General features: G+C 35.1%; 1 protein-coding gene across 1 annotated transcript in view; it reads left to right on the top strand.

The window, feature by feature from the left end:
* Window positions 1–27,682, top strand: part of ZPBP (zona pellucida binding protein) — a 131,853-nt gene that overhangs the window by 18,884 nt on the left and 85,287 nt on the right. Inside the window, exons 4-5 of the mRNA XM_069084510.1 lie at window positions 19,893–20,042; window positions 22,448–22,666. Of these exons, the coding sequence (XP_068940611.1) occupies window positions 19,893–20,042; window positions 22,448–22,666 (369 nt within the window). The remainder of the gene's footprint in view (window positions 1–19,892; window positions 20,043–22,447; window positions 22,667–27,682) is intronic.

Here is a 27,682-nt window from a genome sequence, read left to right as displayed (position 1 = left end):
TATGAACAGTCAAAAATAAGTGAAATAACTGGGTGCTTGAGTTTTTTGACTTTGTCAAGGTATTGAAGCACAGGTTGCATTTAGATAAGCACTTGGAGTACATGTAGAATAAATGTGATTTATTATCTTTTCTGTCTTTGGCACTGTTAAGTTTTTTCTTCCCAGGAAGGACTTCAGGTGGACTGGACACTGTGAGCTTCAATATGGAGTGGGAACTCTATGGAGAGCTGGACAAGAAGCTGGGAGCTGTCTCCCTTTGAACTCAAGTGTCAGTTGGTTAGATTCAGGCGAGAGCTGGGACCATGGAAGAGGAGCCATGGAGACTGAAAGCCTACCCGGAGTAAAGATGAAAAGAGCTCTCCATGGGTACTTAGTAGTGACTGAAATTGTAATTTATAGTGACCTAGGAGTGGATGGCTTGTGTAGTTCCCACTACCCCTTAAGAGGGTATTGAATAATGACTGATGACTGACTAGTGATTGATTTGTAATTTAAAGTGCCCTGTGGGTGGAGGATGTTGACCTTTTTTACTTTATAGTTGAATTAAGTATTTTATGATTGACTAAATTAATGTACTTTGTTTAAAACTATGTGATGACTTTGGTGAAAACTATGTGGCCATTTTAGTGATAAGTCCTTGGATCCTCTGTTTGACTTTCACAACTCTTCATAAACCTAGCTCCTCCTCCATTCCCTGCACTTTTTGAGTCTTCTTACATCTCTCACTCCTCTTCCAACCATGTGTACTTCAGTCTAGTGACACTGGCCTCCTGGCTGTTACTTGAACAAGATTTTTTTTGTTATTTAAACATTTGAAAAAATGATTTAATTATTTTTAGTTTTCAGCATTCTCTTTTATAATATTTTGAGTTCTAAATGTTTCTCCTTCCTTCCCCTTCCCCCTCCCCAAGACAGCATGCAATCTGATATAGGCTATACATGTACAATCATATTAAACATATTTCTACCTTAGTTGTGAAAGAAGAATCAGAACAAAAGGGAAAAACTGTGAGAAAGTGTAATAGTAGTGAAATTTGAAGATCCCTTGTATTGCCAAGCTGAGAGGTACTTAGCAGCTAGTTTCAAATTAAGCCTCTGTTAGAGAAACAGAAGGTATGAACCCCTGTGGCTGACATAACAGGACGGGGTTGAACAGAGAGCCCTTTTTGCTGATATAACAGGAAGGGGCTGAAGAGGGAGGAGCAGTACTGTATATGAGGAAAAACCCCAGCTGGGAAAGTCAGAACTTCTTGGGATGAGCACCTGAAGGCTAGGATGCTGCTGCTGGACTGGGACTTCCATGGAGAAAGTGATTTTGATTTTGAGAATGGAACTTATGCTGCTGAGGACTTCCGAGGGCCAGCAAGAGCTGCTGAGGCTGCTGAGGGTTTCCAAGGATCAGCCGGAGCTTCCAGAGGAAGCATGACTGTAGTGTAACATTGTGAATGCTGTATTTTGATTTTCTATGAATGTTTTGTTCTGATGTGTTACTGAATAAGTAGAGAGCTCACTATACTATGTCATCAGAACCTTTAAAGCTGTTCACAGCAGCAGTCCTCTGGAAAGATGCTCCTGTGTGGCTTTACATTATGGCATAGTCAGCAGGATTACAAAGTATAGTGCCTCTATTTGTTCCAAGATCCATGGCCATTTGGATTGATATTGTATGGCCAAAGATCCTGGAGGGGTGGAATATAATAGTAATGAAATGTGAAGATCCCTTTGTATTGCTAAGCTGACAGGTACTTAGCACCTAGTTTCAAATTAAGCCTCTGTTAAAGAAACAGAAGGTATGAATCCTTGTTGCTGACATAACAGGAAGGGGACAAACAGGGAACCCCTGTTGCTGATGTAACAGGAAGGGATTGAACAGGGAGGAGCAATACTATATATATAAGGAAAAACACTATCTGGGAAAGTCAGAACTTCTTGGGATAAGCTTAGTGGAGGCAGAGCAGCTGCTGCAGCATCTGAAGGCTGGGCTACTGCTGCTGCTGCTGGACTGGAACTTCTGTGGAGAAAGTGATTTTGATTTTGAGAATGGAGCTTATGGTGCTGAGGATTTCTGAGGGCCAACTGGAGCTGCTGGAGCTGCTGAAGATTTCTGAGGGCCAGCTGAAGCTGCTGAAGACTGAGGAAGCATGACTGTAGTGCCAGTATTTTGTATAAATGTTGTTGTGGCTTTGTTAATGTGCATGAATGTTTTTGTAGCTTTGTTAAGCCTTAACTTCCTAGGAATAGAGACTGTGAAGGATTTAAGGTGGACTGGACACTGTAAGCTTCAGTGTAGAATAGGAACTTCACAGAGAGCTGGACAAGGAGCTGGGAGCTGTCTGCCTTTGAACCCAGGTGACAGTTTGGTGAATTCAGGTAGGAGCTGGGACCATGGAAGGGGAGCCAGGGAATCTGAGAGCCTCCCTCAGATCAAGATTTAAAAACCTCTCCGTGGATACTGAGTAGTGACTGATGAAATTGTAATTTATAACTGAGCGGTGGATGGCCTGTGTATTTTCCACAACCCCTTAAGAGAGTACTGAGTAGTGACTGATATTGTAACTTAATTGCATCCCATGGGTGGAGAACTTTGACTATTGTACTTTGTGTCACTTAAGGAGGCCTCCTTACAGATGAATGAGTTAAGGATTAAGGAGGCTCTCCTCCTTAAGACTGATTGAATTAAGGACTTAACTAAATGATTGATTGTCTAAATGAATGCACCTTGTTTAAAATAGAATCATCGAATGATTGAGTTACTAAATGATTGTACTTTGTTTAAAACTATGTGACCGCTTTGGTGAAAACTGTGTGGCCATTTTAGTCATAAATTGTTGAGTTGTGACATGTTGAATGCTGTATTTTTGATTTTCTGTGGTAAGTTGTAACATTGTGAATGCTGTACCTTGATATTCTGTGAATGTTTTGCTTTGATTTGTTATTGAATACATAAAGTGTTCACTATACTATGTAATCAGAACCTTGAAAGCTGTTCACAGCAGCCATCCTCTGGAAAGCTGCTTGTGCTTGGCTTTACAGGAAGGAAAAAGCAACAAAAAAGAGAGGAAATGGGATGCTTCAGTCTCTATTCAGATTCCATAGTTCTTTCTCTGAATATAGATGGGATTTTCCATCATGAGTCTTTTGGAGTTGTCTTAGATCATTGAATTGCTGAGAAGAGCTAAGTCTGTCAAAGTCACACAATGTTTATGTTATGGTATACAATGTTCTTCTGGTTCTGCTCACTTCAGTCAGCAGCAGTTCATACAAGTCTTTGTAGGGTTTTTGGAAGTCTGCCTGCTCATCATTTCATATAGAGAAATAATATTCTGTTGCTTTTGTATACCACAACATGTTCAGCCATTCCTAAACTGATGGTTATCCCCTCAATTTCCAATTTTTTGCCACCACAAAAAGAGTTGCTTAAGTATCTTTGTACATGTAGGTCCTTTTCATTTTTTGAATGATCTCTTTGTGATATAGACTTAGTAGTGGTATTGATGGATCAAAGCTGGATCACAGCTTTATAGCCCCTTGGGCCTAGTTGCAAACTGCTCTCCAGAATGGTTGGATCACTTCACAGCTCAACCAACAATGCATTAGTGTTCCAATTTTCCTGCATCTTCTCCAACATTTATAATTTTCCTGTTTTGTCATGTTAATGACTCTGATAAGGGTGAGATGATACCTCAGAGCTGTTTTAATTTGCATTTCTCTAATCAATAGTGATGTAGACAAGACTCTTTACTCCATTTTTTTTTTTACTTTGGGCATGTTCACTGTTTGTCTCCCTTGCCTAAAATACTCTCCCTCCTCAGTCTACCTCTTGACTTCCTGGCATCCTTCAAGTTCATCCTAAAATCCCACCTTCTACAGGAAACTCTTTCCAGTCCCTCTTAATTCAAATGACATGGTCAGACCAGTGCTGGAAATGTCATTTTGCCAACTTTGTGGAGAATGGAATCAAGAGAGTAGAACTTGGAACAATATTTACACACTTGTCTGGAAATTCACTGGTCAGGTGGGGTGAACATAGTGCAGAGCATTTTGTGTGTGAAAAGAGAGAAAAAGACAGAAGTAGTATCATTTTGGGAGGATACTACAGAATGCCAACCCAGATGAAGGAAAAGTATTCTGAATTTCTAATAAGATAAATAATGTACTTGTTGAGTAATATAGATCACAAACCTCATCCCCTGAAACTGTGTTTGGCCTGCTGCTGTTCAGTGTGGGTTAAAATAAAGAAATGCTGGAAGAATTGCATTGACTTCCAACTTCCATCTGCTAGAAACACCGTTTAACTGAAAGCATTGCAACTAATAAACTGCTGCCTTTTAGCATTTTCATCTCTTAGAAGTTGGGGAAGCAAGGAGGGGAATATTACTCTGGACTTAATTTTTGCTGAGGGAGGAGGAACTAATTGATAGAGTAGAAGTGATAGGAATCTTAGGAAAACTGATCATGTTTTATTAGAGTGTGTTATGACCAGGAGGGGAATTAGAAACATAGTCAGACATGTGACCTTTAGTCAACTTTTCCATCTAGGAAAGCATATTTAAAAAATTCACTCATCAGAAGTGATAAATACGATCCTATAAACTTCACCAAAAGGTAAGACAATTCGTATGCATGTTAGGAGCCCTTGTAAAAATTAAAATTTAATAATATAGATGTGAATTATCCTAATAAGGAAGAAAAGGAGAAGTCATTTAGAGATTGATTTTACTTCAGATTTTGGTCTGATTTTAAATGCACCTATACAAAAGACATATGGGGAGTATTACAACAAATTTCAACTGGCATTCACATAAGTACTTGTTAGTTATAAACAGGTCCATGTATAACAGAAGATTTGATTCTCATAAGGCCCCTGTCAGTGAAGTAATTAAGGACTGTCTCTGTTTTACATATGAGGTAGCAGGCCCAAAGATTATGTGACCTGCTCAAGATTAAATAACTGGTGGAGCCAGCACACAGACCAAGGTCTCTTGCCTCCTCTCTCACTGTACTTCCTAGTATGTCATAAATGCGTGGCATAGCCCTTTAAGGTTTACAAACACTAGAACTCAGCATGATTTAGGGAAAGATGGGTACAAAATGACTTTTGTATCTGTCTTTAGGATAATAACTGTAAGATCAAAGAGAAACCTCAAGTTTGGTTTATTAACAGGCAGAAAACAGAAACATCCAACTTCCATTTTGGTTATATTTTCACAGTAATGGAAAGACATCATATTTGAAAGGCCAAACAAATTTAACCAAAAAAAGAAATTGAAGGATTGTGGGAAGATAGCAATCAACAGACTCCAACAGAAAAAGCTAGAAAGAGAAATTCCATTGAGCATAAATACAGAAACTACAAAATACTTGGGAGCGTGTGTTCCAATTTTCACCCAGAAACTATATGGATCAACTATGAAACATTTTGCAGTATGTAATTTGAGAAACAGTAATTGTTCATGGATAGGCCAAGCTCACATAATAAAAAATAAAAATGCAGCCTAAATAATTTGCTATTCAATGTCGTACCAATTTTAGAGCTAGGAAAAAAAACAAAACAAAAAAATTCATATGGAGAAGAAAAAGGTCAAGAATTACCATAATAATGAAAATGTGAAAAGACCTAGAGAAAGATATCAGTCAATTGAGCAAATCTCTGTGGAGGAAATATGTGAGAACATGGACAAAAATTAAGGAAAAATATGGATTGTTGTGTTCAGCACCAATGGAGGGAAATACATTGGTGAAATCACAGACCTATTTGAAGTATTTAAATATTACAAGAATTGACTTATAAAGACAGTGCAAATTTTTCATTGATTTCTTGGTAAATGATAGTTTATGACTAATATAATTTCAGTTACATGTGACTGAATTTTCTACTTACGCTTCATTTGTTAGTAGATAATAACTTATGTAGAGGTGGTGCAGTGGATAAAGTGCTAGGTCTGGAGTCAAGAAAATTCATCTTCATGAATTCAAATCCAGCCTCAGACACTTACTAGCTATGTGACCCTGGACTAATCACTTATCCCTGTTTGCCTCAGTTTCCTCATCTGTAAAATGAGCTGGAGAAAGAAATGGCAAACCACTCATTACTAAGAAAACCCCAAATGGGGTCATAAATAGTCAAGACACAACTGAAAAATGACTGAACAGCAGCAACAACAAAATAGTTCATGTATATTATATGCTTGAATAAGAAGAGTTTGTATGTTAAAATAACATACCATATTTCAAATGTGAATATCAAATTTGATAGCTTTTAGACAAAAATAATTATAAATTAATTAGACTGTAATCCAATGTTGAAGAAATTTCTACTCTGAAAAATTTATATGTATGACTAGATTCTTGACATGTTTTCGTAGTCATGAAATTATCAGGCTTTGGTTCTAATTTGGATTAATGTAATGCTCTGATCTGGTGCAGTGATTCTTATATTATAAATATGGCTGTGTTTGATTTTTGGCCATCTTAATTTCTCTTGATTGTTGGTTTTATTTGACTAGATATTCTTTACTATAAAGGCTCTTGAACAAACGAAATTATTTGGGAGTTTGATTTGTGTATTTTAAAAGTAACTGTAATCATCCACCACCATTTTTAAAGACACACAGAGAGGCACAAATTAATTTGTGTGCTGGTGTGAATATACATATATATATATATATATATATATATATATATATATATATATATATATATATATATATATATCTTACAACTAAATCCTCTGATTGGATGCCTTTGCTGACAGGTCATCTGTAGGATAACCAATCAGTCTGGATTTATAGCATCTAATTAAAACAAGAGAAGGTAAGACATTACTTTGAATTTTAACAGATGTTACAAAATTTATCTTACTGTTGTAAGAAGGACTTTTGTATTAATTTTTGTACAAATCTATATGGTTGTAGGGAATAAATCATAGTCTCTAGCCCTGATGTGAACATTGAAGTGAATGCACATTCTAGCTGTAACATAGATAGAAAAATTTAAAACAGTTGCAGAATGGGATACTAGAATAACAAATTCTGTGATATTCTCAATAATAATAGCTTTATATTTTTAAAGTAAAAAATACTGTTAATACTTTATTTATATGTATTTCAAATTTTGAAGTATTGTTTTTTCCCTTTAGTATGTATGTGTATATTTTATATATGCATCTATATATAACATTATCCCAATTAGTACATATATTGAATGCCATGAAGTGTTTGCATATATTGAGTCACACTTTTAGAAGTTATACTTATGTGAAATAGTTGGTTCTAGCCCAGTGGAAATATACAATGTGAAATCGAATAACGCAGCCACTTTTGGGGATTCATTTTTTTGCACTCATTAGGACCTAGCTCTATATTGCTGCACACACACGCAAAATGAGCTAGGCATTCTGAAGACAATATGGCACAGTGGTTACAGAGCTGATCTTAGAATCAAAATCTGGATTCAAGTCCTGCCATTGACATACACTGGTTGTAACCCTGAGTGACTCACTTCACCTCTTAGCACCATAGGCTTTGTTAGAGCCAGTTTATTGAAACCACAGGTTCAGTAAAAAAAAAAAAAGTGGTCATTTATGGGATGAGTTGGCAAAGACATTATAGAATGAGATAGACCAGCAAAATATAGGTTTCTTCTAGATAAGAGAAAAACTTTATTTTGATACATCTGTAGAGAACATTTATCTTGCAACTTCAACTATCTGGAATCTACTGAAGAACTAAAAAGGAAGAAAAAATAGTAGAGTACCTTCTCTGTATGTGTGTGTATCTTCTATATATGTATATATGTTTATAGACACACACTCTATACATGCATATATATATATTCATTCCTACAAATAAGAAAGCTTGTAAATCCCTTCAGAGACTAATAATTTTTATTTTAGTCACAATTTTATAGGCTTTATTTGATTTTCCAGCCCAAAGCATACAAATGAGCAAAAAGTAATTTTTTTTCAGCAAAAAAAATTATTATTGAAAATAAGGGAGAATATAGGGAAAACTCCTAGCAAATATTAGAAATCAGACAGTTACATCTTTAGTCATTTAGTGATGGAGCAGGCAACCCTACATACTTTAATCCCCAAGGTCATTAATTAATTATAGGAGCACAATATTATTATCAATGTTCATGATGATGACCCTTAGCAAGAAAATTTTTCTTTATGTTTAGAATACTTTGTTCAGTTCAACAAACATTTTTCAAAACTGATTGTCCTTAAGACCTTATGCTAGATGTGAGTAAGAAGGTTAAGAGCTGTATGACCTGTTTTAGGAAAATATCCCTTAAAACAAATGTGTTGTCATTTTTAAGTTATTTAAATTCACACATGGGGAAAATGACTGATAATGCCAGAGATATATTATTGTAATTTAAGATCTTTACATTATTTCTCCTTTTTCTTATTAAAGTAAGATGATGTACATCATGGTGGTAGAAATTGGTAGGACTTTTTTTGATCGTTTGAGCAAAAAGAAGTATTACAAGGGAAAATTATTGTAGTTTGTATTGCTGAAAATAGTAGCTTTTGAAGTTTGTTGTGGGAATAGAGATAATGATGAAACTTTTGTGGTATGAAAAATATATAGGATTTGAGCTTTGACCTCAAGAGGTGTGTGTGTGTGTGTGTGTGTGTGTGTGTGTGTGTGTGTGTGTGTGTGATGGAGAATAATACATAAAGCTCTATTTTTTTTCAACCAGTATTGTGCTTGCTATGTATAGCACCCTTTACTTCTTTTTTTTTCAAAGCATTTGTGATATATAGTTGTGTGGCTGCAAGTCTTTGACTTTTCTGATTCATCACTCCTAAAAACCTACCCTTGCCTATCCCAGTCTTTGCACTGAAGTCACTAGGTATCAAAGTATATATATATTGATTTAATTTAAATGCCTTATCAAGTTCTTCATAGATTTTCTCTAACTTTTCATTCTCTGAAACAGATGTTGACACATGAGATAACAATTATTTTTCATGGTGGTCTTTTTGCAAATATTTATTATGAGTACTGCAATACAAGGACCAGACATCCCATGAAATGATTTCTAAATCAACTTCACCAACTCCATTATTTGTCTACCCAAGAAGAACTTGTGGGCCGTCCTTCAATTTAGTTGCAACTTCCTTTTGTCTTCTGGTTTCATTTATAGCAAGAATGTCAAGAGTGGAGGAAGGGTTCAGGATCAAGTGACAAGCAAGATGGTGGAGTAGTTGCTTCCAGCAACCATCACAAATCCCAAATCGCAGAAAAAGGAATTATGGGCCAGATATAGAGGAATTTCAGCTGAATTAAGAAGTTAAGAAGACAGAAAAACCATTCAAGGTAAAGAAAAAAAAACTTTATCAAATAACAGCGGAGAACTTGACTACTTAGAATTTTTACTTAGCATCCCACCCCACTCCTTCCCCTCTTCAGAAACTACTCCATCTGCACCAGGCATAATTGTCCAAGCAAACTTCAAACTTTTGGTCCAGATGTTGGAATCCCTGCCCATGTTCCCCATGATAGTTATTTATTCTGACTTCCTCTGCCCCCAAACCTTCTTCTACTCCATTGTCAAATGCCTACTGCATAAGAGGCAACATTCATTGATTTGCCAAGCCAGGTAAATCCTTTGGGAAGGGAAAGGTAATTCAAGGGAATAAGGTGGAAGACATAGGCAAAGTAGAAGGTGCAGGCAGTGCAAAGTATGGCAGAGAGACATAGGTTAGAGAGTAAGGAATGACTATGCCTAAGGAAATGGCGACTAGAATTCAGCTGGGTCAAGTTATATACCCGCAGAGGTCACTGAGTAGGAGCATAGGTATAACCATCCTCATGTCCCTCTGTACAAAGAAACTGGGGAAAACCAGTATGACCAGTCTTAGGATTCTGTGCATTAGTAGAATATGGAAGGACAAAGTGTAAAGGGAGGAAACAGAGACAGGTGGTTGGTAACAAATGAGAAATGTGGAAAGTGCAGAAGTTCCATGGAGAAAATAACTCACAAACAGATGAACAGAGTATACTAGAGACGGAAGAATGAATAAAACTTCAGAAAGAAGCCAGAGAACATGGATCAATTATTAGAAATATTAAGAACAACAAAACAAAATTGTCCAGTGAAAAAGGTAATTCTGCAGACCATCCCTTAGTTCATGGTAGAACAGCAATAAATTCTGAAATGGTTCAAAAGAGAAATAAAACTTTTTTTAAAAATGAAGAAATTAGGAATGAATTTAAATAAGAAATAATAGATCTCAAAGCAGAATAAAAAAATACAAATAGAGGAGTAGGAAAAATTAAAAATGTGATGAAAACTTTGCCCAAACAAGGAGATCTGGGAGATGTAGAGGAAACTGATTTAGAACATAAAATACTGACGCATAAAATACAAGGCAGAAGAGAAGTATAAGTGAGCAATGTCAAAAAAAACACATGACTTCTATACAAGTTAACTAACTTTGAAGACAGGAAGTCTACAGATAACTTATGGATCTTAGTACTTCCTGAAGAATGTGACAGATTAAAGAAAGAAAGAAAACAAAACAATAAACAAACATGAACACCCTACTATATGAAACAATACAAGAAAACTGTTTGGCCTTTGAATACAGACATCAAGTAACTCATTGATAACACAGATCACTGTGAAAAAGAAAAAAAATGCATCAACTTCTCAGGCATGAAGTGCTTAAATTTCACTACTGCAATAATAAACATTTTGGAAGCAACCAGGATAAAGACCTTCAAATTCCAGGTAGCTCAAATAATGAAGGATCATCATGTCATCAGAAGAAATTGCAGCAAAGAAGGAATAACATTCTCCAAAATCAAGGGGCTTAGGTTACCACCCTAAATAATATAATCTAAAACCAAGACCAGTGAACAATGAAAAATGATAGACTTTTCAGCCAGAGAGGCATTTGAGGCATTTCTGCTAAAAAAGAAAACAAAGTGCTAAACAAAGATGAGCAGATTATTTGACTTACAACTCTGAACAATAGAATCAGAAGAAAACAAATTCGATTCTCAATAAAAAGATTTGCTATTAAAATAAACTTCTTATTTTATAACAAGCTTAACTTGGAGATATTGCGGGTTTGGTTCCAGACCACCACAAAAACCGAGTATTACAATAAAATGTGTCACACAATTTTTTTTTGTTTACCAGTGCATATAAAAATGCCATTTTCACATAATGCCATAATCTATTAAGTGTGCAATAATATTATGCCTAAAAGACAGTATATATACCTTGATTAAAAAACTCTTTATTGCTAAAACATGCTCTCCATCATCTGAACCTTCAGCGAATCATAATCTTTTTTCTGGTGGAGGTTCTTGCCTTGATGTTGATGACTGCTGACTGATTAGAGTGGTGTTTGCCAAAGGTTGGAGTAGCTGTGGTGATTTCTTGTAATAAGACAACAATGAAGTTTGCCACACTGATTGACTCTTTCACTTGAACACTTAGAAGCTATTGTAGGGTTCTCAATTGGCTTAATTTCAACATTGTGTCTCAAAGGGGGAGCCCCAAAGAGAGGAGCAGAGATAGGAATAGCTGGTCAGTGCACACTGTCAGGACACACATTTATCAATTAAGTTTGCCATCTTATATATGGGCACAGTTTGTGGCGCTTCAGAACAATTGCAATAGTAACATCAAATGTCACTGATCACGGATCACCATTACAGATATAACAATAATGAAAATTTTAAAATATTGTGAGAATTACCAAAATGTAATACAGAGATATCAGGTCAGCACATGGTATTGGTAAAATGGCCCATTGGACTTGATCAATGCAGGATCGGCACAATTTGTAAAATTGTAAAAAAAAAAAAAAAAAGGCATTATCTACTAAACACAATAAAGTGAAGTGCAATAAAATGAGGTATGCCTGTACTGTGGAGTTGTTATTATTATTGTTTTGGTGGTTGTTTAAGGAATTCATTTTTGCTGGAAAGAATAGAGAGGGATCAAGGCACCATGAGAAAGAACCTGAGTCAATAGATATGAGGGGAAACTTTTAAAGAATCTGGAAAAGGAAAAGAGAGAATAATCTCTAAACTAAATCCCTTGACTCATTATAAGTAAATCAGTGTATTTTGTGGCAGTGACTATCAGATTGAGATGTTATACAAATGAGGGGAGGGAAGAAAATGGCAGAGGGGGGAGGCCATTCTCCTCTTCCAGGCCCATAGCTAAATTGTGAAATTATACTAATTATTTTAGTCTTTCAACCAGAGTAGAGATTATGAGAAACTAGGATAATAGCAATGACTAGGAGGCACTGGTATGGAGGGAATTAGAAGGAAGATCTCTGAAAGGTGTCAGTAAAGAACGTTCCCATAGAAGAGTTGCTATACATACATGCATACACACAACATGTGTGTTTGTATATGTATATGTGTGTGTATTTGCAGTGGAACACTGGTTCCATATAATGAATTTGTCTGGGAAAGGGGGAAATGTGTACATTAGGAGATCATCTCTGAGAAATGTTTGCACTTCTTTGGACATCATCTCTTCCAGGAGAGGGGATAAGAATCCTGAAAGGTGTCCAGCTAGCGATGGTGTTAGATTCTCATTCAGCCAGGGGTAGAATAATAATACTGCCTTGAGAATGAAATCTGACTATGGAAAAGGCAAGAGCTATGACTAGGTTTCATTTAAAAATGGAACACTATGACTTAACACTACACAGCACTGCTCCCATGTGATTGAGCTATTTCCTCAATTGATATTTCTAAGAAAATTTTCAGAAGAAAATAGGATGCTTTAAGATCTATAAATGCAACAACATAGGAGATAGAAGAGGGGGCTCACATTAGTCTTTCTAATGCAAAATTCACCTTCATGAGAACACAAAGTAAAGATGAAATAAAAAAGAGCACAGCCTATGAATCAGAAAATAAAGTCGAGAGTTAGAGTGGAAGGGAAGATAAATAATGAGGACAAAGCGAAAGAGAACTTCTTGGAAAAGTGCATGGAAAAAGAATGTTCTTGAAAGCAGAACCAAGAAAACAGTGTGCCCAATGATCACAAAAAATGTCTATGGGAAAACAGTAAGTCCTAGAATACTGAAACTGTATTTATAATTCTAATGGGAAAGTTTGCCCCCGAAGGAAAAAAAAATGGGAAAATGCCACATCACTCACCTGTATGAAGAGGTGGGTAGAATATTAGAGAGAGTATAGATTCAGAATCAGGAAGACCTGAATTTAAATTCTGCCACACTAGTTGTGTGACCCTAGACAAATCACTTATCCCTTCTGAACTTTACTTTTCTCATTGTAAAATGAGACCTTGAACTTGATGACTTCTGATGTCTCTGCCAATTCCAAATCTATGATTCTATGTCAGTCAATAAGCAGTTAATGAGAGTACTTATGTGCTAGATACTATGCTAAATACTGGGGTTACAAATAAAGACACACTTAGAGTTTAATGACGGAGACAACATGCAAATAAATATATACAAAGCCAGCTACCTACAGGATGAACAGGAAATAACGGAAGGAAGGCAGTAGAATTAGTAGCATTAGGAAAGGGTTCCTGGAGAAAATGGAATTTTAGTTGGGATTTGAAGAAAGCCAGGGAGATGAAGAGGAAGAACATTTCAGGCATGAGGGACAGTTAAAGAAGATACCTGGAACTGAGAAGTTCAGTGTCTTGTTCTTGAAAATGAAAGGCAGTCAGTTGTCACTGTATTGAAGAGTGTTGTTTGTCCTTCATTTTCAAAAAGACCATTGATGTCACAGGTGATGACTTGTACATGAATTGGATTTAAACAAGGCAGAGTTGCACAGAGTCATCATCAGCCTCACTCTCTTTTCCTGAGTCATTGAAGTTCAGTTGCAGGACAAATGTCAAGATGACCAGCAGTGGCTTGGGATGCATTGGATGACCTTGGCATCCAATCCCTGACCAAGTTCTAAGTGGAGGTGCTCCACAATGCCTGTTTCAGCTGCCTTTATGGCCAGTGAAACAAATTGTTCTCATCTGCCCATTATGCAGGAAAAGTCTTCACATTTTGGGGGTAAACATCGCCCTACTCACTGATAGATTGGAAGACTGTTGTTTACACTCAACCTGGTTTAGCCCCACTGCTGAGAAGGTTTACTGTGGCTTGGCCACTGTACATATATATCTTTTTGGAGCCATAGGTTAGGGTTGGGTAAATCAGGTATATAAGCAGTCCTGATGAGGGCTCAGAGATTCTAGACCTCTTGTACACCATAGGCCCATTGAAAAGTACATAGCAAGTGGAGGGAAGGTATTGTAAAGTATAAGATTGAAAAGGTGAGAGGGGTCTGAGTTATGAAGGGCTTTGAAAACCGAACAGAGGATTTTATATTTGAACTTGGAAGTGACAGGGAATCACTGGAGTTTATTGAATATGGGGAATGTGACATTGTCAGACTTGTGCTTTAGGAAAATCAGTTTGATGGACAAATGGCAGATGGAATAGAGTAGGAAGAAACTTGTAACAGGGAGACAAACCAGCAGGCTATTATAATAGTCTGTATATGAGGTGATGAGGGTCTGTACAAGAGTTGTGGAAGTATAGAGGAGAGAAGTGGGACTCATTTGAGAGATGTTGCAAAGGTTAAATTGACAGAAACAGATTGAATATGGAGTGCAAGAGATAGTGAGTATTCAAGTATGATGCCTAGGTTGTAAGCCTGGGGAATTGGGAAGATGATATGCCATTGATAGTAATAGGGAAGTTTGGAAAGGGAAAGGTTTTTTGGGGAAAATGAGTTCAGTTTTGGTCATGTTAAATTTAAAACGGCTTCTGGAAACCAGCTCTAGATGTCTGAAAGGCAGATGGAGACGTGAGACTGGAGATCATCTGAAAAGTTAGGTCAGGGTTGGTAGCTTTGAGAATCATCTGCCACAGGGATGATAAAGCTACCAGAGTTGATGAGATCATCAAGGGAAGTAGTATAGAAGAGGAAGAGAAGAGGAAAAAGGATAAAGCACTGTGGGACATCCTTATGCTTATTAGGCATGACTAGTATGAGGTTCTAGCAGAGGAAAGGAACTAAGAAGGAGGAGGAGAAGAACCAGGAGAGTGGTCTTTGTACAGTTGTACTTGGTTGTTGTGTTGGTTAGTTTTACACAATTGCTTTTTAGCCTTTTAAATTGTTATAAAGATGATTCCCTAATTATGGAAGAGGAAGAAGAGAGATATCAGTAATAAAGGTTATGTAAAATAGGATAAATAAAAATAGTAACAACACTAATTTGGGACAAAGTAATGACTTAAAGGAGGAAGGGAAGAAAAATTGATACAAAAGTAAAAAGTGAAGGAAAAACACAATCTTAACAATTATAGCTTTAAATGTGAATGCAAGCAATCTGTTAGTGCAGAATGGATAAGAAAGGAAAAATCAACAACATATTGAATGGTCTTCCAAAAGTCTTAGTGCATTTTAAAAGTTGTTATACCTTTAAACAGAAACATAAAGAATGAAAAAGGACTGATAATTATAAAAAAATTTTAATCATAGTGTTTCACAAAATAAAACAAAATTTTGAATGACAATATCCAGACATAAGCAAGGAAACCATCTTGTATTAATGAATAAATTAATTTTACTGATAAAAAGTTATAAAGTAAATGTTAATTGAATTGCTGGAAGATTCATATTATAAGGATAATTACAGGAATTATAATACTTCTCCTTTCAATGGATAAGTCTAAAAGAAAGGTAAAAAAGAAAATACAAGACAACAAACTTTTGGAGCAGTTAGGTCTGAAAGACTTAGGATCTCTAAGGAATGTGAAAAGTAAAGCATATACATATGTTATAGTACTACACATAAAAATAAACCATGTGCTTAGACACAGAACGTTTACAAATAAATGTAAAAAATAGAAATACTAAACATTCTTTTTTTTGGAGGGGTAAAGGCAAGGCAATTGAAATTAAGTGACTTGCCCAAGGTCACATAGCGAGTAAGTGTATCAAGTGCCTGAAACTGGATTTGAACTCAGGTCTTCCTGAATCCAGGGCCAGTGCTCTATTCACTGTACCACCTACCTGCCCCTAAACACATTCTTTACATATTTTAGTGCAGCGAAATTGGGAACATGAGCAAAAGATAGCTTTAGAAATGGAGATTTGAGTGGCATCCTGAATAATGAATGTGTTAAAGAACAAGTATATAAAGAACATTTACATGAACTAGAAAAATTATCAAATAGCATTCTAAAATTTATGGGATTCTATTTAATTGCATGATTGAAAAAATATTTCTTAAAAACCATCAAAATAGAAAAAAGAATTAATGAACTGAGTATGCAATTAAAAATGAGATAATCAACACATTCAAAGTAAGCACAAAAGAGGCTATCTTGAAAATTAGAGAAAGAAATAGATATAATGGAAAACAAAAAGACTATAGAAATGATAAACAAAATTAAATTGGCATTTTCAAAAAACTAACAGTGGATTAAACTTCAGGAAATTTGATTAAAATAAGAGTGAATAATGTCAAATTAATAAAAAATGAACAAGGAGAAATCACAGCAAACAGAAAAAAATATAGTTATCTGAGCCTACTACACACAATTAAATGCCAGAAAAACTCATAATTTTTTTAAACAGAGGACTACCTACAAAAATATAAAATAGCCAAATGATCAGCATGAAAAAAGAGAGCAACCAAATTTCAGAAGGTGAAACTGAACAAATTGTAAAGTAAATAAGAAAAGGGGTCAGTGGGAGAATAATCTAGTTTAAGCATTTATGAATGAATGCTATCAAATGTTCAAAAAAGCAGTTAATACCTACACTACAAAGATTATTTGCAAAAATTAAGAAAATAATACATTCCACCAAACTTACTTTTTGAGCAAATAAAGTCCTAATATGTGAACTAGGTAAGTTCAGAAAGGGAGGGTAGGTTTTTTGCAGGGAAAGATGAGTTCTGTTTCAGACATACTGGATTTTGAGTTGGCAATTGGTGATACTTTACCACTGATCCATTCCCTTTCTCTTCTACTCAGGGCCCATGCTTCTGCATGTTTGTGTAGGTAGCCACTTTCCCTAAGGCATTGATTGTTGGTAGGATTCAATAAACAACATTATTACATATTATGTATTAAGTAGTTTATAAAAATTTGGATTTGTGGAAGGGGTTTTTCAATTGTTTCAGTTACCTGTGACTCTTCCTGCCCCCATTTGGGGCTTTCTTGGTAAAGATACTGGAGTGCTATATTTTTCTTCCTCCAGGTCATTTTACAGATGAGAAAACTGAAGCAAAAACGTTTAAGTGACTTGTCCAGGGTCACACAGTTAGGAAGTGTGTAAGGCCAGATTTGAACTCAGGAACACTCATCTTCCTGACTCCAGGCCTGATGCTCTATCCACTGCACCACCTAGATTCTCTTTGTGGAAGGGGTAGTATAGGCTAATCAGACTCCTTTTCTCTCAGTGATAGTGGAGGGAGATGTTAAGGAAAAGTTTATGCATATATGAACCTAAGAGCTTTTAAAATACTAATCTGTGGAAATACTCCTGCCATCCTGGACTGATTCATATGTGGGACTCTGACTGAGCAGATATAGTCACTAAGAAAGGATGTAGAGGTGTTAGACCTCATTGAATGAGTTATATAGTGAAATTTGAAATAGGGAATGGGTACATATGTCTCATTTCCTAAACTAGATAGTATTTGGACATAAATCTTCTACTGGTATAGTTTTTAGGATCTTTTGATCCTAACCCTGATTCTGAAACACTTAGGTTTCAAATTCCAGGAATATTTAATCCTCTCTTCATTGCTTCCACTCAGAAGATGGTTCATATTGGTATAGAATTTCTTTCTTTACTATTTCTTTTTTAATAATTATTTTTTAAACTGCTTTGTATTTATTTTTGTTTTTTTTGGAGGGGAGAAGGCAGGGCAATTGGAGTTAAGTGACTTGGCCAAGGTCACACAGCTAGTAAGTGTTAAGTTTCTGAGGTTGGACTTGAACTGACTCCAGAGCCAGTGCTCTATTCACTGAGCTACCTAGCTGCCCCTTTACTATTTCTTAATAGTAATCTATTACTTAATAGTAAAGACAAAATCTTTAGAGACTTTTTTTCAGAAATTTATTCCTAGACACTAGATATGGCAGAAGAGTTTAAGGGATAAGCAGATAGTAGATATCTCCTACATTTAGCTCATTGCTTTGGATATGGTAGACCTCAACAGAGACCTCAATTATCAGCTTGTAAATCAGTAAGAAAGTAGTTTAAGACTAGAAATTCTAGTTTAGTTTTTTACTTGAAAGTCCTAAGTAATTAAATCCATTCTAAATGCAATATTTAACACATTTACAACTGAAACCATTGATTTCAAAATCATTAACAAGTGATAAACTTTGTTGTATTATTTGAAATGAATAGAGCATACTTTGCCTTCTGCATCAGATTTCCTGATAATCTTTCAGCTAGTTAAGTTAAAAATTCTATTTCTTGTAAGAAAAATAAGGTTTAAAAGTCCACTGAAATCCCTAATAATTTGGAGTACTAAAGAAACTTCGTATAGAAGTATTACATTATTTAGAGAAAGTAATGTTAGAACATAGATATAAATGTAAAACAGCAAAATTAGTCAGTTTAAGCAGTTTTACTCCTCATGGTCATGGCCATTGGTCAGCTTATTTAACTAGCACAGAGTCCAGCAGAAAAATGTTTTCCTGTTCATCTCTCTCCACCAACAGAAAAATTCTTGGTGCACCAATGTTCAGAAATTCTTTTAAGTTGTTAATGTTTTCTGTTTAGTGAAAGCTTGCCCTGAGTTAGGCTTCAGCCATGACAGGATTGTATTTATTTGCTGAAGACATAGCCTCTATTCCATTTTGATTCCTAAGGAGTTTTAATTCCCTGCCCCTGCCACCATGTCCTTTCAGTGGTTTCACTGGTACAGGGTATTTCCACTAAGGAAACTTTTACCGTTGAAGATTTGTAATTGATATGTAGCTTATATTCTTTGGGGGCTTCTTGCAACTTAGAGAGGTTCAGTGACCTCATGATCCAAAGACTAATATGTCAGAGGTGGTACTGGAATCTATGTCCTCTTGACTTAGAGTTTGACTTTCAACCCACTATGCTTTGATACTTCTCTTAAAGTTTATTATTAAACACATTATTTTCAAATGAGAATCAGGAAATTTTTCTGAGTATCATCTGAGGTGAATTCTAACTGTTATTTTTCATGGATGTGGTATGTTAAATTGATAGTTAAACATTTTATTATCTAAGAAAAATGGTTATCTGAAGCAGTATTGCCAACTTCCATATTGATATTCCAAACAGTAATTATATAGATATTGAAGGGGTTTTGTAGTCTATTCAGCCTATGTTCCCACAAAATATAGCAATCCTGTCTCATCATAGCCTCTAATATCTGCAGCGTCAAGAGTTTACTATCTCTTGATGCAACTGTTTCATTGCCGTATACCCCTAGTAGTGAAGAAGGTGTTTCTTTTCAATTTGACATTTGACTCTCTACATTATTCATTAACTTTTAAATGTTCATATATATTTTCATTCCAAATAGGCCATAAATTCCTTTAGGAGAGGGATTGTGTCTTTAATTTTCTTAGCACATCATAAGAGCTCAATAAATACTTGATTAATTGATCTTTCTCCCTATAACCTGCTTGACTACTTTATTTGCACTCTGAGGTCTTTTCCTGGAAACAAGATCCCCTTAGCTGACAGACATCATAATTAGTCCCTCCCCTTCTATAACCTTCTTAAATCTATGCCAATGTTAGAATCTTTGCAGTTGAATGTTGAGAGTTTTGTTTTGGTTAGAATTTTATTTTGGTCATTTATCATAAGAAATTAGATTAAAATTCAGTGATCAAGAACTATATTTTATTTCTTTATTAGGACACTCCTCTGTAAAAGTAACAACAACAGGAAGCCTTATATTTTCTAACTTCAGTGAAGAAATGAGTGGAATTTACACTTGTTCACTTTCATATAAACGTACAGCAGAAGAGATAGAAAAAACTATCCATCTAAAATATGTTTTATATGGTAAGAAGAACATTTTTTTCTGCCTTCAACTTTTTTCTTTGAAATGTATAATTTCATTAAAATTTTATAAAGACATATACTGTTTTTGCACACACGATCACAATATCCTTTTTCTTGGTTTGGGTAATAGCAATACTAAAATTAAACAAATGGAAACCATAATACTGAATAACAAGAAATTACATCAAATAATAATATTTGCTCAGCAATTGGATTGTTATATATATATGGGGTCTTTATTTTTTCAATGTCTTTCTTGTGGTATTCCACCAGGCTTATAAGCCTAGTAGTAGCAATTGTTAGTTACTTTATTTAATTCCAAATCGTTTTCCAAAATGGTTGTGCTGATTCTTAGTTCCATCAATAGTGCATTACATCATTACCATTTTGTAACTGAATGATTTAAAGTCTATAAAACCCCACTGTTCTTGTTTGTTGATTATGAAAATAACATTAATTTGGTAGAGTAAAACAGAAACTTACAGACTTTATTCCCACAAAAGTTCTTCATTACAAGATTCCTTGAAAAGTATAACAAGAGGAATAACCTTGTTCAGTAACTCTCTGAAAAGAAACATTATATAGACCATAAAATATTTATATGTTTGTCAGTTATATGCCTACCACTTTGGGAAAGATCCAGCATTACCTGTGTATGGTGAGAGAATGAGAGTGTATTGGATTGTCTTCAGGAGATTTCAGAGCTCCTTGAATGATCCCAAAGCTCTCCTGGAAACAGCAGCTCATCTTTTTAATACTAATATTTTTCCAGTTTTGTTGTGGTGGGTATGAGACATGGAACATAGTCATTTCTGAAGAATTGAAAATGACCATCATATGAAAGACAATGGGTTGGAGCACGGTGGGTATGAACAAGATGCAGCATATAACTAATGAAAGACTTTGAATAAGTCCTTCCTTGTATCTCCAGCACTTAGCACAGTGCCTGGCATACAGTAAGTGCATAATAAATGTTTGCTGATTGACATGTGGTAGTTAGGATTTGAACCCCAATCCTCAAATTCTAAATCTATCATTCTTTCCATAACACCATACTGTGAGGATATTGAGGGATTAATTCATAAGATATAAAAATTAGAGGAAGAAATTAATGAAATTACATCACTAATGACAGAAGCTTTAAAGTTTGTCACCATGATAACGTGGAACAATAATTCAAAAATGACAAAGGCAGTGGCTTCCAAGTTTTCTGATTGTACCAATGGAAGAAAAAGATGCAACTACTCTCAGCATTCAGAAACCTGTTTGGAAATGTTATGAAGGCAACTCAATATATCTGGTTTTTAAATCTGAAAAAAGTCAATTATTTTTGAGGGAACAGTATTTTGCGGGGAGAGTTGCAAAAGACAACTCACTGGAAATCCCCAACACAAGAAAGGTTCAAGGAGAATTTTTTAGAAGGTGCTGCACTCAGGTCTAGGAGGAAAACCTGTGGTCTCATCAATGTAAGTATTCATTCCAATCTAGAAAGCACAACCAATTCCTATTTGCCCATCTTGTATCCTGTATGATTTTTATCCATGTCCTTCCAAAAATCTGCAACCCAATCTGCTATAGATTTTTCTTGCTTTCTTCTCATATCACAAGGATATTGAAGAGAAGACTTAGGCTGTCCACTTGTCATTCTTTGTCCTCCCCATGGGTAAAGGCCACTTTTCCTTCCTATCACACATTTTCTCTGATGTCATCTTTTTTCCCTAAATAGTATGCTCCAGTTTGCATTCAGAATTCATCAGGTTCTTTCTCTGGAAATGGATAGCATTTTTCATTGTAAATCATTAGAATTATCTTGGATCATTGTATTTCTGAGAATAGCTATTGCTGTTACTGTATGCAGTGGTCTTATTTTGATCATTTCACTTTGCATCAATTCATGTAAGTCTTCCAGGTTTTTCTAAAAGCATTCTTCTCACTATATCTTAAAGCATAGTCATATTTCATTCCAAACATATGCCACAACTTGTTCTGTCATTTCTCAGTTGATGAGCATCCCCTCATTTTCCAATTCTTTGCCATCTCAAAAAGAGCTGTTATAAATATTTTTGTACATACAAGTCATTTTCCTTTTTATTTTGTTTCTTTGAGGGTAAAGACATCCTAGTGGTGTTGCTGACTGTGCCATTCTTAAATTTTGTACTGTGTATATATGGAAACATACATATAATATGATGTACATATGCTTATATTTACATGTAAACTGTTCTAAGTTTTTTGGGGGCATCCTGTATATAGAATTTAGTTTATATGTAAACACAAGGAGCTTTTGTTTTTGAATGATTCTTAAATAATTTAAACATTTTAATTAAAACCTATAATTTACTGAAAATGTTAATTTTGTTTTTCTCTATGCAGTGAATCTTACTTATGTTTTATTTGTCTTGCAGCTTATGTAAATCCTGATTTTTACTACCAGTTCACAGCTCGATATCATTCTGCACCCTGCAATAATATCTATAATGTCTCATTTGAGAAAAAGTTGCTTCAGATTTTGAGGAGACTAGTTCTCCATCTTTCCTGTGAAGTAAGATTATTGAAGTCTGAATGTCATCATGTTAAGATGCAGAGAGCTGGTTTACAAAACGAATTGTTCTTCACCTTTTCAGGTAGATATTATTCATCTTTTTAAGGATTCCTAACATTCTTAGGAAAAACAATTGGCTTAGTTTCACAACTGAAAAAAATTTTTGGGTTGTGAAATTCAATATTTTAGTGTATTTGCATTTTATGATTCAGTACTAGTGATATGGAAACAATCTCGCAGGATGGCGACTCAAGTAATCCAATAACCACAGGAACTCTTTTTTCCTGCATGTTGTTAAATCTTGGTGGTTTCCCTTCCATTTTTTTCTCTTCCACTTCTAGACTGATATAAACTTGGTATAGTTCTCTCTGGGCCTAAAGCCCTACGTAATCCAATCAAAAAACATTTATTAAATGCTAACTTTATGCTAATTTCAGTTGTAGTTTGGAGTTGGAAAGACAGTTTGAAATACATACTTCAACTTATAATGGGAAAAGAAATAGATGGAGGGAAAGGAAGACCAATCTCAACCTTTTTTCCCTTCCTCAAGCCCCTACAACTCCTTTGATAGTCTTATCTCTAGCATACAATATATCTCCTGCTAGCCCCCATTCCCCAACCCTCAAAACCCATTTATTTACACAGGATCAAAAATTTAGAGCAGGAAGAAACCTTTGAGTCACCAACAAGTTAGGTCAAATCAACCAGCACTTTATTAAGTACTAATCTACGCCAGGAACTGTGCTGAGTGTTAAGGATATAAAAAAAGGCAAAAACAGCCCCTTCCCTTAAATTCAGTCCCCTAATTGATGGGAGGGAGGAACAACATGCAAACTACTATGCATATATCAGACATATACAGGGTAAATTGAAGGTAATCTTAGAGGGAAGGTACTAACATTGAGTGGGCCTAGCAGAGACTTCTTGAAGAAGGAATAAGGGACAGTCATTGAAAAGGCATGAAGTCAGCAGATGAAGTGTTGTGTGCAAAGGCACATTAAGGAGGCCATTGTCCTCAAATTGTAGAGTTTGTGGAGTGGGGTAAGAGAGGGAGGAATAAAACATAAGAAAATTGAGTAGGTAATGAGGGCCTTTGAAAGCCTGAGAGGATTTTATATTTCATCCTGGAAGTGAAGAGAGCCAGTGGGTTGATTGAGTAAATGGTGGCTTGGTCAGACTTGTACTTTATGAAGATCACTTTGGCATTTGAGTGGAAATGAACTTGTTAGGGAGATAGCTGAGGTAGGGAGATCAGCCAGAAGGCTAGTACAACAGTTCAGCATGAGGTAATATGGACCTGCCTCAGAGTGGTGACCGTTTCAGAGGAGAAAAGGGTGTGTGTATCTATCTGTCTATCAAAATATATTATATATGTATCACATACACACATACACATACATATGTGTGTATGTATGTGTATGTATGTGTATGTATGTATATGTATATATTTATATAGTTGCAAATGTACAAACCTCATTATTGGACAGATGAGGAAAGCAAGGCCCAGACAGATTAAGTGAATTGCTTAATGCCTTTTCGTATCCTTTCATCATTTATCAATCGAAGAATGACTCATATGCTTGACTCTGTTGTCTATATTTTTTAGAAACAAGGCCTGTATCAAAAGAACTGTATAAAAATTTCCCCCCAGTTTTCTGCTTTCCTTTTAACGTTGGATGTATTTATTTGTTGTTTTAATTTAATGTAATAAAGATTATTTATTTTACATTCCATAAGGCTTTTTATCTCTTGTTTGGTCATAAATTCTTCCCTTATTTGTAAACTCTTCCATGATTTCTTAATTTACCTATGGTATCACCCTTAAATGTTTGTTAGAATTCACTTGTGAATTCATCTGGTCCTGGGGATTTTTCCTGAGGGAGCTCATTAATAGCCTGTTCAGTTTCTTTGTGTAAGATGGGGTTATTCAAGTATTCTATTTCATCTTCTTTTAATTTGAAATTTTTATTTTTTAAAAAAATATTCATCCATTTCACATATATTGTCAGATCTATTGGCATATAATTGGGCAAAATAACTCTTAATATTTGCTTTATCTTCATAAGTGGTTAATTCACCCTTTTTTTTTCTTTTTGGAGGGCAATTGGAGTTAAGTGACTTGCCCAAGATCACACGGTTAGTTTTTGTGTTAAGTGTCTGAGGCCAGATTTGAACTCAGGTCCTCCTGACTCCAGGGCTGGTGCTCTATTTACTGCGCCAACCAAGCCACCTCTATTTCACCCTTTTCATTTTTGCTACTGGTAATTTGATTTTTTTCTTTTTTAATCAAATTAATCAACAGTTTATTTTATTGTTGTTTTTTTTTTTGCAGAAAACTGGCTCCTGTTTTTGTTTAGTTTTTGTTCAATGGTTTTATTTCAATTTCATTCATATTGCTTTGATTTTTAAAATTTCCAAATTGTTGTTTAATTGGGGATTTCAATTATTTCTTAAGTATTTTTAGGTATATATCCTCTTTATTTTATTGATGTAAGCATTTGAGATATTGATTTTCCTTTAGGTACTGCTTTTCAGAATCCCCAAAATTTGCGTTGTCTCATTTATTGTGATTTTCTGTAATGAAACTATTGGTTGTTTCTCTGATTTGCTCTTTAACACGGTCATTCTTTAGGACTAGATCATTTAGTTTCTGATTAATTTTCTATTTTATGGCCCATTATTGAATATAATTTTTATTGCACTAAGATTCAAGAAGGATGCATTTAACATTTCTAGTTTTCCACGCTTGGTTGTGAGGTTTTTATGCCCTAAATACTTAGTCACTTTTTGTGTAAGTGCCATATACCACTGAGAAAAAGGTTTATTCTTTTCTATTCCCATTCATTTTTCTCCAGAGCTTTATTATACCTACATTTTCCAAAATTCTATTCATCTCCTTAACTTCTTTCCTGTTTATCTTTTGGTTAGATATATCTAGTTTTGAGAAGGGAAAGTTGAGGTCCCCTGTTTGTATAGTTTTGCTGTTTTCTTCTGTAACTCATTTAACTTTTTCTTTAAGAATTTGAGTGCTGTTTCATTTGGTGCATATTATGTTTAGCATTGATATTACTTCATTGTCTATGGTATCTTTTTACCTGTAGTTTCCTTGATTATCTCTTTTTAATTAGATATTTTGCATTTGCTTTGTCTGAGACCATGATTGCTGACCCCCCCTTTTTTTACTTCATCTAAAGCATAATAGTTTCTCTTCCAGCCCCTTACTTTTACTGTGTATATCCCTGCTTCAAATGTGTTTCTTGTATACAACATATGGTAGGGTTCTAGTTTTTTTTTTAAATCAAAATCAAAAATAGTTTTTTTAAATCGAAATTTATGTTTTGTGGGTGAATTCATACACTTCAGATTCACAGTTATGATTTTTAACTATGTATTTACTTCATTAAATTTTTCCTGTTTATCCTTCTCTTTCTTTCAGTTTGTCCCCCCCTAAACTGTTTTGCTTCTGACCACTGTTTACCTCAATATTCACTCTCTTTTATCAGTATTCCCCCTCTTCTTACTTGCCTCCCTTCATACTTCTCTGTAGGATAAGATACATTTCTATACCCAGCTGAGTGTGCATGTTATCCCATATTTCAGTCCATTCTGATGAAAGTGAGGTTCAAGCATTGCCTGTCACCTACCTCCATATTGTCTTTCGCTATAAAAGCTATTTCATACCTCTTTAATGTTAGGTAATTTACCTCATTCTTCCTCTCCCTTCCCCTTTCTCCAAGTGCATCCCTCTTTTACATCCCTTAAATGTGTTTTTTTTGTTTGTTTTTTAGATATCTTATTATAGTCAACTCACACCAATGCCATCTATGTATACTATTTTTAATTATCCTAATAGTGATAAAATTCTTAGAAGTTAGAAGTATCATCTTCCAATTCCTGTTTACCTTTTTTATGTTTCTCTTGAGTCTTGTATTTGAAAATCAGATTGTCTCAACTCTGTTCCTTTCATCAGGAAGGCTTGAAAGGCCCTCTCTTTTATTAAATATCCATATTTTATACTGAAGGATTATACTCAATTTTGCTGGGTTGGTGATTCTTGGTTAGAATCCCAGTTTTTGTCTTCCTTTTTTTTTGGAGGGGAAAAGGCAAGACAATTGGGGTTAAGTGACTTGCTCAAGGTCACACAGCTAGTAAGTGTGTCAAGTGTCTGATTCAGGATTTGAACTCAGGTCCTCCTGACTCCAGGGCCAGTGCTCTATTCACTGTACCATCTAGCTGCCATGTGCCTTCCTGAATATTATATTCTAAGCCTTCTGATCCTTTAATGTAGAATCTGTGAAATCCTGTTACCCTGACCCTGGCTCTATGATATTGAATTGTCTCTTTCTGGCTGCTTATAGTATTTTCTCCTTGACCTGAGAGCTTTGGAATTTCACTATAATATTCCCGTGAATTTTCATTTTGTGATCTCTTTCAGTTGGTGATCAGTAGATTCCTTTAATTTCTCTCTTACCCACTGATTCTAGGATATCAGGGCAGTTTTCCTTGATAATTTATTGAAATATGCTGTCCATGCTCTTCTTTTTATAATGGCTTTCAGGTAGTCCAGTAATTCTTAAATTCTCTCCTTTATTTATTTTCCAGGTAATTTGTTTTTGCAATGAGATATTTCACATTTTCTTCTTTTTTCATTCTTTTGGTTTTGTTTTATTTTTTTTTTTATGTTTCATGGAATTATTAGCTTCCACCTACCCAATTATAATTTTTAAGGAATTATTTTCTCCATTGATTTTTATATATCCTTTACCATTTGACCAACTATACTTATTTTTATTCTGGAAAGCTTTTTATTGAAGGTAGAATGTGACACAGCAAGTTAGATGATTCCAATTTTGTTGGTAACATCTAAAGCATCGTAGTCTGGAGCAAGATGGACATAGGCATTCTTCTCTCCATCAGGCCAGATCAGTGTGCTGACCTTGGCTATGTCAATGTCATACAGCTTCTTTACTGCCTGCTTCATCTGATGCTTGTTGGCCTTGATGTCCACAATGAAGACTAGGGTGTTGTTGTCCTCAGTCTTCTTCATAGCAGACTCGGTGGTCAGGGGAAACTTAATGATGGCATAGTGATCGAGCTT

This window comes from Petaurus breviceps, unplaced genomic scaffold (assembly GCF_028583685.1).
Source record: "Petaurus breviceps papuanus isolate PSGF00001 unplaced genomic scaffold, PetGlider_PUasm1.0 174, whole genome shotgun sequence".
NCBI classification, from domain to species: domain Eukaryota; kingdom Metazoa; phylum Chordata; class Mammalia; order Diprotodontia; family Petauridae; genus Petaurus; species Petaurus breviceps.
The sequence above is the reverse complement of the archived record's forward strand: the minus strand, read 5'-3'. Positions and strand labels throughout refer to the sequence as shown.